A 12,081-nucleotide genomic window follows, 5' to 3' on the forward strand; every position below is an offset into this window, starting at 1 on the left:
CAGAGTTGTAGACAAAAGGATGAGGTTTAAAATTCTCTGTCAGATGCAGCTTCTCTGCAAGCCCGTGGGTAGTGTAGCTAATCAGGGGCTGCAGATTAAATTTACTTTTTAAATCGACTTAATTAACTTAGTTCATTGTTTAAGACCCCCTTGAATGAATCGCATTTTAAAATGAAGGTCAACGGGGATCTTTTTTTTAACCCTTTCCTTATTCACAGTCTACAATGTCCACAATTTAATAAGTTTGTGCTTTTCGTACTCGTAGAAAAAACTCACTGTGTGTCCTTAATGCGGGTTAATTGCAACTCGTTCCTTATATCGGCAGTTTTGCAGTTTAATTTACTGTTCAGACGTCAGTAAGATTGGCGATTGTGTAGTTTTCATGGAAATAACTCTTTCCATTAAAACTGTTATATCTTTACTGATGCAAGTGTACTACAGCCCAGTCAGACTCTGGGTTCTGGGTGTCTTATTTAGTTTTACACCAGTGGTCTGTAATAGTCACAATAAGTTACAATCTGCTCTGCTGTTATTTTCATTTTTGTTTTAATGCAACCTTTATACAGGGTAGAAGGTGTGACCCTAGAAGGTGTTCATAACAATATTAGCCAGAAATATGGGGCTACAGTTTCCACTGTTCCGATTGAAAGTTGGGTCGGTAAACTCATTTCTCGACTGGCACAACATCATTTCGAGATGAGTTCACCCACCCAACTTTCAGTCTGAACAGTGAAAACAGTACCCTCATGTTTTCTGGTAATATTGTTATGATTGTTAGGTACATTTCGAGGGTCTTTATCAGATGGTCCGTTATGATGTTGTGCCTTTCGAGAAGTGAAACGGAAGCAGAAAAACTGAGTTTCCATAACTTTAGGTCCTGCTCAGATAACACACGAGAGTCACACACACAATCGGCTAATATAGTCGATGCTCCAAGTAGTACTCTACACTAAAGTACTGTTTTACAAAGAGCTCCTAAATTTAACTTTAGGAGCACACTAATGCATCTCGATTAGTGGATGTGCTCCTCAATGACTTTTTTTCAGATCAGTTTTCAGGAGCAAGGGCTCCTAAAATGGAAGCACAGTAGAACGCTGGCTCCAAAGCTTCGGCTGGACTGTGGAGAGAGGTGCCCGACTTCGTTGTTCCGCTTCGCCGGTCGAAGAGAAACGCATGGAAAATATGATGGGCATACCTTCCCCATATGAAGGGAGGCGATGACAGAATTATGGCGTTTGGAAATTGGCCGTCGTCTTCCCGCAGATGGAAAGTGTCGGCGAAACGGGCGAGGAATGCGCCTTCTGCCGAGAACACACCTGCGGCCTCCCGGAACACCTGCAGTCAATCAATAAATCAATCAAAACAAATAATTTTCCTCTACCGTTAGTGCTTTTCACGCCCGGCTCACCAGGAGCTGAGCCGCGCGCTTATCGCAGAACACAAACAAAGCAGGGCTCGGGCAGCTGCACACAGATTAAAATTACATAAAGGGGCAGTCATTTAATGCTCTCCTGTTCCCGCTAATCTGATCGTTCGAGTATCCTGAGTGAACCGCGGTAACTTCCTTTGGGCTGGGTCGGGGTACACCGCTCACCACAGTGACAGTATTATGGTTGGGGTACACACCCCCTAATGACAGTAATAGCCTTTGGCTTGGGGTGCACCCCTAACCACAGTAACTGCGTATTTGGGTTAACATTATATTACACTACAGGCATTTGGCAGACGCTCTTATCCAGAGCGACGTACAGGGAAGTGCAAATCGAACACAGGGACCAGTGTGATGAGGATCCCTAGAGGAAAAATACAGTTCCGGTGGGGGGTCGGTGTGCTTCCTACGCTGGGCCTAGCAGCCCCCGCCCCCGCCCCCCCCCTGCAGCCACACGCAGGTCCTGCAATGACTGTTCCACCCCGTCCCCGGCCCCAGCCCCCCGACGCTGTTCCGTTTGTTATCTGTGGCGTGGGCTGCAGGTGCATGCTGGGAAACCAGGCCAGGGTTGGCACGGAAACGGGTGGGTGGCTGCTGACTTCAGTAGAAGTCGGCATGGCCTGGCTCTACCAGGAGATTTTGAGGAGAGTTTATTCAGCTCCACCGGCATCCTGAGGTCAAAGAGGTGCACTTTGCTGGAGAGTGATGGATGACATTGTTTTATTGCTATTAGACCTGGGTCAAACACGTAATTGTTTTGGATTCGAATACTTCTCTGTGCTCGATTGATCTTGCCTGCTGCGATTGAGCCGACCAAGAGGCGTGGGGTTAGCACTTTCTGAGAGTACTTCATAGGTTTTAATACCGCAATACAAGATCAGTACAGCGTAGAAAAGTATTTGACCCAGGTCTGATTGCCAACACACGCATGCTATCAGAATGGATTACTTGCGTTTGAGTAATGTCAGTGCAGGGCTTTTGTCCCTTGGCGTATAGCAGCATACCACAGGTATTTTGGTGTTAAAAAAAAAACAGCGTTTTAACCGAATCAGCACTTAAACTGAATAAAGTTGAGTAAACGGTTCACTCACTGGGGAATGCTCATTTCTGACAGAAGCACTAAGGATACTGTTTGAAAGCTGTTGAGCCGTTTGCTCTCAGTGGGATGTCTTCGGGTGTCCGAACGTCACATCTCACCACTGAAATTGAATCTCCCTCTAACTCTCAGAATCGGAGCGAGCACAGATGGCTCCACCGCTCCCGATTCGTCTCCTTAACGTCGTTTCTCTCAGCTGTGCTGTGTGACGCTAATTTTTTTCTTCCAAACGGCGTCTCACTTTCTGTCCCGGGATTGGTCAGCAGCCGTTACCGTGGCAGCGAGGCGCTCTCCGGTTTCGTGAGGAGCGCGGGGAGGGGGGGTGGGGTCAGGAAGTTTACGCAGCCCCGCGGTTTTCCGAGATCGGATCCGAGTCCCAGGGAATCTGGGCTGGAACGCCGTCCCATCCAGGAACCGCAGGAAGATGAATATGAAGGCCGCAGCTCTGTCCAGGAGCAGGTCACGTCCAGGTTTAGTTATTTTGGCACTCGCGTTTTCACGGAAATTCCCTCAATCTAATCCGTCCATGCACATTCCTCCCTGCCGTCCTCGCTGTTTCTATGAGTAACTCTTACCTTTTTGCACAGCGGTATGTTTAAGGTACTATTCACTGTACTATTCAAGACATATTCTTGTGATCGGCGGATCCGTATTGAGGTATCAATACTTCCGATCCTGACGATTCATTTTTGAGAATCGACCCTCGCATAAAAATATTGTCATTTTAATATTTGTTTCTTATTAAATTGAATCTGTACCTTATATTGAAAAAGTGAAAAAATTAAATGTAGCAAGGACAGGAGGTTCTAGCAATCCTTCCTCGCTCTGTCTGTTCCTCACACACAGCTGAACGGAACCGTGTGCTATTAAACACACGATGGGCATTAATCACATTCAGAATGGGAGTTCTGTTTCTCCAAAACAAGTCTTCCTCAGGTAACACGAGTCTGTAGGTAGAAGCCTCTCTTTTTCCGACAGCTCTGTCAAATCCCAAATGGCTTCTCCTCACACAAAGATTTTCACAACATCTGTTTTTTTTTGTTGTTTTTTTTAAGAGCCTTGCCAATCTAACTGGAATAGCCGACTGGATCTCAACACAGATTCACAACAGGCCTTGGTGATGCGGTGTAACAGTGAAACGAGATGGTATCCTGTTCGGGATATTACCAGTGAAATGAAGTTATATTTTTGGGTTCAGTGTACTTTTTGGACGCGCTCTGTGAGCACTGTTGAGTCGGTGTGTAACTTCAAATAACCGAAACTCTGCGCGCTCCGTCAGAGTGATGTGAGGGAAGAAGACTCATCTCAGGAGTGCGCGCAGCGTGTCGTTTGTTAACCGTCATAGCTTACCGAACACCTGCTGTTCTCCCCGGGCCGGTGTTAAAAGGAAACGTGGCGAAGCCGCTTTACACCGCCCGGCGTGCTGAAAAAGACGCCCGTCGCTGGTGACGGCAGTTTGCTGGAGCAAACGTCGATGTGCCCAGCTGGAGATCTCCCGTGATTCTTTGAGCTGGTGCGACGTGGCTCTTGCGGGCTTGTTATTGCCCCGCGATTGTTCCGTCTATCGATCTCCCACCGGGTGACGTCGATACCAGTTGGTCGTGCACAGCTGGCTCGACGAGAGAGTTTGTTTATAGTGTCTGTAATGGACGGAATGTGGCACACGGGGGGGGGGGGGGTGAAAATCCCTCCCAAACTTTTCACAGCGGTGATGGTAAGGTCAAAGTGTGATGGCGAGGTCAAAGGTCTGACTAGTTTAGTCTGGACATTGACAGTGATTAAATGATGGCAAAGTCTTAAAAAAACATATAGGGCCAGTTTCACAGACATGGATTAATCCTAGTCCATGACCAAATTCTATTTCTCCAGACAGAACTTTTTTATTTCGGGACTAAGCTTAATCTGTCTGTGAAACTGGCCCATAATATCTGTATTTGCTCTCATTAAAATGATACAGCACTGATTTTCACATTGCATTAATTTCTCAATACATTTACATTTGTATATATATTTTTGTATCCACCAATCACTGTTGGTATTGTTGCGCTTCTTATCACCAATATGCTCTGTGATTGGTTGAGCTCCTCTTTCTGGTTTCCATGTGAGAAGTGACAGCATATCCCTCCCGCCCCTAGTCTATGGCTGTGCTTGAAGCCCCGAACTACGACTACATTTCAGGCAGATTTTCATTGAAACGTAGTATATTACATTACATTAATGGCATTTGGGCAACTATAGGTCCCACAGTTGAATAGACTAAGCAGGAGACAATCCTCCTCTGGGGCAATGTGGGGTTAAGGGCCTTGCTCAAGGGCCCAACGGCTGTGTGGATCTTATTGTGACTACACCGGGATTAGAACCACCGACCTTGCGTGTTCCAGTCACGTACCTTAACCGCTACGCTACAGACCGCCCCTGTAGCGTGAGTGATATGCTTAGTATGTGGGTTTGAACACGGCCTATTTTCCCCTGAGTGAAGCAGGACCAGTGGAGGATCTAGTGACCTCTGACCCCTCTGTTGGGTAGAGAGAGTCTCAGTGCTTGTAACGGGGCCCGTCGTTCTTGTGAGTTTAACCCAGTTTCAGATCCCGGCAGAGTCCCAGGGTCGCACGCTGCGTCTCTCTGACCCCGTTGAACAGTCTGTTTCTCTCTTTCACCACGGGGCAGATTAAGGAGCCGTGCGAGCCGCAGACCTTTCGGAGCTGGGTGAATTTTCGCCGCTTTAGCCGAGCGAAGTGGGGCAACCCCAGCTTGTGCGTGTTTGCCCGTTTATCGCCGCAGTTTGTTTGCTGCCGACGCTGGTGGTTATCGCAAGAATTCACTAACCCCCTTACAAAACCCGGTGGATTGTGCTGAGCCCCTTGTTTTGTGAGCGGATACCGCGCGCGCAGTACGGAGTGAATCGCCGCGTTCCTTGTGTTTGAAGTTTCATATCAAAAGGAAGATGAGAGAGTGGGAGTATCCATCAAAAAAAAAACCCACAAGACAATTTCAATTTTTCTCCCAAACTGTTAATAAAGAAACAACGATTCAACACCTACCACTGTTTATTTGGAGGTTTTCTTCAGGCTGGTTATGGATGTAATCTGTGTGTGTTGAGAGTGTGTGTATTGGTTCTTAATAATAATAATAATAATAATAATAATAATAATTTGTTAATTTAGCTGGCACTTTTATCCAAGGCCACTTACAGTTAGACTAAGCAGGAGACAATCCTATGACCGTTTTTCAAGACACATGACCATTGAAATGCATTTTCATTCCTTGGCCTTTCTATGAGTTTTCTATAGGGCGCCTTACACAGCTTACACAGATCTTACTGTGGCTACAGCGGGACTAGAACCAACAACCTTCCAGGCCCCAGTCAGCCACTAGACTACAGGCTGCCTTTGGTGCAATGCTGTTAGGCAGGTCTGATGCTCTTGCTCATATTAATAAGGTTTTTAATAAAGCATTTCTCCAGAGGGTCTGCTAAGTGAATGCAATGTTGCACCATGTTGTTGCGTGTGTGGGAGAGATTTTAATCTTGGGTCATGTAAACACTAATATTTATATAATCAGGGCAGACAGTGGGTTAAATGAGGTGTTTATACCCGCTTTACAATTTTATTTTCGCACTTGAGCACTTTGAACTATGTTCAAATAAATACGTGTTTCTAAACTTGGTTAAAGTAGGCTCATATCTTTTATCCGGACCTGAGCCTACTTTCAGACGGTACAAGATAACGGTAATAACGGTATTTTTAGGTTCTTCATTTATTGATCCTTTTCCTGTCAGGGTACCCATATCACATATTATTCCTTTTAACTTTTATCTTTCCACTCTTTCATAACCCAGCTGCTGAATTAAGTATAAAATGTAGACATCTGACGTCAGGCGCGTCCATCGTCTGTGATAAAATTGAGTTATTGGCGGCTCCAGGGCGCAGAAAGTCGCCAGCTGTTCGTTACGCTGCCCGGCCGTTTCTTATCCACTTATCTCTCTGTTGTTTGTTGTGGGGGTTTTGTCATTTGATTAAATAAACGCTTCTGCCCCCAGGAGGAGGCCAATAAATGCTCGCTCTGCTTCTGTCGCGTATAGGATAAATCCGCGACTCTTTTTCGGTTAACATATCATGTTATTTAAAGGTTATACTTCCTTGGCAGTTTGTCACTGCCTGGGGATTTAAACGATGAAGAGAAATCTGTGGAAATATGAAAACAGTCAACCAGAGCTTGTTTAGGTGGCTGAAAGGGGAGGCTAGTTATCACCCCTTGTAGTTTCCAGCTAGCATGCTAATTTGAACGTTGTAGCAACCACAGCGAACTCGGAAGCAAATGTAAAGCTCAGAATCGTGTCCAAATCAATCTTAATGTGTGTACAGCGGTGTACTAGGGGACGTTTTAACACAGTTTCGTATTATCGTACAGCCTACCTCTGCGTAAACCTGCGCACATGTAGCCGGGACCACACGTATGACCCGCCGTGAAGTGGACTAAGTGACGGCGTTGACCTACATCCAGAGCCGGTTTAATCTGGATCGGGTCGCGCGAGGCATTGTTGTCTGTCTTTGAGAGGAGGTCAGGGCGGTCTGTAGCCCGCTGTAAGCGCTCCGGGGTACAGCGAAAGTTCAGGATGCTTAACCGAGTTACCGCTCCGGCCGTTTTTATATTTGACAGGCCACGGCGCCCGGAGCTCTTTCGCCCCTGCGTGTCTCTGCGCTGCGCGTCGGTCGAGATGACCCGGGCCCTGACCATCTCCCTTTCCACAGTGATGTAAAAGCTGCTGTTAAACCCGCAGTGAAATATGCACTCATAAACCATACTGATCTCTTTTTGTGGAAACCTGTGCCATGCCTTTGGCTGTTTTGTTGCGTTGTCATTGTGGCTAAAGAGTTAGCCTGCATAAAATTGATTTTTAGTTGAACACTAGGCTGTATTTTGTGTAATTTTTGTTCCTTGTTTTCTTTACCTTAGTGGGCATTTCCTCATTAAGCTAGAATATGGGACAATACGTTTTAATCATGAAGTTTAAAAAAAGAAAAAAGTTAAATATATGTACATTTCTTTATTTAAATTTGTCTTTGATTGGCACAGATGGTCTGAATGTGGTGTGAAGGATATCTTAGGTGCTTACAGATGGCTAGTATGGTCTGAAGCAGGATTGTACATTTCCAGTAACATGACCGTTGCTTTTACAGCAAGGGAAGGATTACCCTGAATGCCCTGATACCGAACACTGTAGCCAGCAGGTCATGATAAACTTCTGTATGTGCGCCAATAATAAACATGCACTGAAAACTGAAATATTTTTTTAAAAACCACAGAAATGGGACCACCCCTTTAAGCTGAGAGCCAAAGTCAGTGTGGCCATGGCTAATCTGTAAAAGGTTTGTAAATGACAATTCACTCTCTTCAAAATACCATTATTATTATTTTTTTGTGGATGACCAGTCTGTGTTTTTCGTGTTGGCATCAACAAATGTGTCTACTGCTTTGTCATGCATTTTTATGTTTGTTTTTTTTTCCCCCATTGATGGCGTCATGTTCCTTGGCTTTGTGTTGGGGACTTTCCTGTTTGAAGAGGAGTTTGAGGCTAAAAGGCTGATTGGGGTCTGTTTTCACAGCCTGTTTGGACAGAACCCTGCCTGACCCATTGGCAGCTGCTGGTTCTGTCCTGGCTCGTCAGTCTGGCCCATTGTTCACAGACCCGCAGCTTAGCCTGGTCCGTGCTCTGTTCTTACTGTGAGGGCAGCAGTGTGTGTGCAGCCTAGCACAGTAATGCACAGTAATGCACTGTAATGCACAGTAATGCACTGTAATGCACTGTAATGCACTGTAATGCACTGTAATGCACTGTAATGCACTGTAATGCACAGTAATGCACTGTAATGCACTGTAATGCACAGTAACAGGGCGGCCTGTAGCGTGGTGGTTTAGGTAAATGACTGGGACACGCAAGGTCGATGGTTCTAATCCCTGGTGTAGCCACAATAAGATCCGCTCAGCCGTTGGGCCCTTGAGCAAGGCCCTTAACCCTGCATTGCTCCAGGGGAGGATTGTCTCCTGCTTAGTCTAATCAAATGTACGTCGCTCTGGATAAGAGCGTCTGCCAAATGCCATTAACGTAACGTAACGTAATGCACAGTAATGCACAGTAATGCACAGTAATGCACAGCAATGCACAGTAATGCACTGTAATGCACAGTAATGCACAGTAATGTAGTTCTGCTTTTTCATCATGGCAGAGCTGTCTGCTCCAGAGCCTGATCCCAGTCACCGCATTGGCTAGTAAAGCTGACAGTCATGTTTCCCCGGCCTCTATATCGTGTCCTCAAAATATGTACTGTCTACTAAGCATACTGCATACTGTTCAGTGTGTTTTAGTATGCAATGGGAAGTATGTGAGACGTTTTGCCCTTACGCAACCACGATGACGTGCGGCTGCTGTTGTTCTTGAAGGAAAATGTATTTATTGGCAAGTATACTCCCAAATGTACTTGGCAAAACCCCAGAAATAAGTACGTCATCTTGGGAGTTTTTAAGTACACTGCATTTACATCCTAACTGCTTTCTCATCCAGTGTGCTCTGTATACTCACTAGTAGGCGATTGTCATGTCATGTCAGGTCAGGTGGGTTGCCCTGATTCGGACTCCGCTCTGTCTCACCCGGCTGCTCCTCTGTGTTTCCCACGCAGAGCTGGAGCGCGTTGTGCAGCTGGACCTGGATCTGAAGTTCCGCAGCAACATCCGGGATCTGTTTCAGGAATTCTCCCGCTTCCCGCCCGGAGCTGTGATCGGAATCGCCCCGGAGCTGCAGCCAGTGTACAGGTGCGTGTCGCACTCAGGTGTACACAGGTACTCCACACACTCAGGTGTGCAGGTACTCCACACACACCCACTCAGGTGTACAGGTACTCCACACACTCAGGTGTACACAGGTACTCCACACACTCAGGTGTACACAGGTACTCCACACACTCAGGTGTACACAGGTACTCCACACACTCAGGTGTACACAGGTACTCCACACACTCAGGTGCACACAGGTACTCCACACACACTCAGGTGCACACAGGTACTCCACACACACACTCAGGTGTACACAGGTACTCCACACACACACTCAGGTGTACAGGTACTCCACACACTCAGGTGCACACAGGTACTCCACACACACACTCAGGTGTACACAGGTACTCCACACACACACTCAGGTGTACACAGGTACTCCACACACTCAGGTGCACACAGGTACTCCACACACTCAGGTGTACACAGGTACTCCACACACTCAGGTGTACACAGGTACTCCACACACTCAGGTGCACACAGGTACTCCACACACACTCAGGTGTACACAGGTACTCCACACACTCAGGTGTACACAGGTACTCACACACTCAGGTGCGCACAGGTACTCCACACACACTCAGGTGTACACAGGTACTCCACACACTCAGGTGCACACAGGTACTCCACACACACTCAGGTGTACACAGGTACTCCACACACTCAGGTGTACACAGGTACTCACACACTCAGGTGCGCACAGGTACTCCACACACTCAGGTGTACACAGGTACTCCACACACACACTCAGGTGCACACAGGTACTCCACACACTCAGGTGCACACAGGTACTCCACACACACACTCAGGTGCACACAGGTACTCCACACACACACTCAGGTGCACACAGGTACTCCACACACACACTCAGGTGTACAGGTACTCCACACACACACTCAGGTGTACACAGGTACTCCACACACACACTCAGGTGTACACAGGTACTCCACACACGCACACTCACACTCCCCGTGGCAGTGCCTGTCCCCTCGTTCTTTAGGAAAAACAGACACGTCAGCATAAATGCAAATGGCCGCCGGCCCTGTGCAATTACTGGTTTTAATTTTAATTTAATTGAGTTTCCTCCTGCAGGGCAGATTGGGTGGCCGTTCCGTTCTCTTTGGTCCCCGGGCGAATATTTTGTAACTCTCCAGTTTTTCTGTGGGAGTGCAGACTGTGCAGAAATGCGCCCCTGCTGAAGTCCCCTCCCCTCCCCCCTGTGGGGCACCGGCCTCAGCGCTGTCAGCCAAACATTTCCGTCTGTCTGTCAACCTTTTCATCATATTTCTCGGGGAAATATTCAGAGTAACGCTGCCAAAATCTCAGCGAGCAGAATCCGAGCGAGTTGTCAAAGCATTGTGCTCTTTTCTCCCCCCTCTTGTTAAGACGAGGGAATTTGGTAGAGCAGACGCAAATGTGCAGCCAGGCAGGCGGTAATGTTACGTGTGGCCTGTAGGTGGCGGTAGAGTCAGCTCTGTCGCCGGCTCTGGGGCCCTGACCTCTCCTCCAGGACCCCGTGAGCACAAGGCCGTTCTTGGGCTCAAACCCTGGAGAAATGCTCAGTGTGGATTTCCATAAGCGCATTTCAGCGCTCTGAGATTAACGCTCATGAGCCCTCAGTGTTGCTCTGACCTTGGTCTATGGAAATCGCACACAGAGACGCAGAATACATTATGAATAAATAATACATAACGAAGGTCAAAGGCGCCAGTGTTCAAGCGGCGTTATTGAGAGTGCGGATATGACGGTTTGTTCTCCTGTCATAAGAGTGTGTGTGTGTATGTGTATGTGTGTGTGTGTGTGTGTGTGTGTGTGTGTGATAGTGTGTTACTGTTGGGGTGTGTGTGTGTGTATGAGTGTGTTACTGTGTGTGTGTGTGTGTGTGTTACTGTGTGAGTGTGAGTATGTTTGTGTGTGTGTGTGTATGTGTGTGTGGTGTGTTTGATCACAGTGTGATGTCAGTATAGAACCTGGGTATAATGTACATTAACTATGATACTTCAGCCACTGTGGTTTGCCAAACATTTATTTGTATTCATTTATCCACAATTCAAAATTTTCAGTTCTTTAGTGTAACTCATCACTTTAATGAAGAGAAAAAAACTATTAACAGGGGGGTCTGGAGTGCAGGTCTGGAGTGCAGGTCTGGAGTGCAGGTCTGGAGTGCGGGGTCTGGAGTGCGGGGTCTGTAGTGCGGGGGTCTGGAGTGCAGGTCTGGAGTGCGGGGTCTGGAGTGCAGGTCTGTAGTGCGGGGTCTGTAGTGCGGGGGTCTGTAGTGCGGGGGTCTGGAGTGCAGGTCTGGAGTGCAGGTCTGTAGTGCGGGGTCTGTAGTGCGGGGGTCTGTAGTGCGGGGGTCTGGAGTGCAGGTCTGGAGTGCGGGGTCTGTAGTGCGGGGGTCTGTAGTGCGGGGGTCTGGAGTGCAGGTCTGGAGTGCGGGGTCTGTAGTGCGGGGGTCTGTAGTGCGGGGGTCTGGAGTGCAGGTCTGGAGTGCAGGTCTGGAGTGCGGGGTCTGGAGTGCAGGGTCTGGAGGGCAGGTCTGGAGGGCGGGGTCTGGAGTGCAGGGTCTGGGTTCAGATTGATGAGTTGCTGTGGTCAGCCATGATGTCCTGGAGGGAAACCCGTCCACAGAAACAAAGAGGAAGAGTCAGGACTGAGAGTACGATCTAGGAGGATTTTCTGTCCTCGAGAACCGCAAACTAAACTATAATAATGAGCGGATCGCCTT

General features: G+C 47.6%; 1 protein-coding gene across 6 annotated transcripts in view; it reads left to right on the top strand.

The window, feature by feature from the left end:
- The window catches only part of xxylt1 (xyloside xylosyltransferase 1), a 51,290-nt gene that overhangs the window by 17,830 nt on the left and 21,379 nt on the right, over positions 1-12,081 (top strand). For all 6 annotated transcript variants that reach the window (XM_061239303.1, XM_061239302.1, XM_061239300.1 and 3 more), the window contains exon 4: positions 9,203-9,335. In XM_061239303.1, coding sequence (XP_061095287.1) covers positions 9,203-9,335 — 133 coding nt within the window. The remainder of the gene's footprint in view (positions 1-9,202; positions 9,336-12,081) is intronic.

Source organism: Conger conger, chromosome 4, assembly GCF_963514075.1.
Source record: "Conger conger chromosome 4, fConCon1.1, whole genome shotgun sequence".
Taxonomy (NCBI): domain Eukaryota; kingdom Metazoa; phylum Chordata; class Actinopteri; order Anguilliformes; family Congridae; genus Conger; species Conger conger.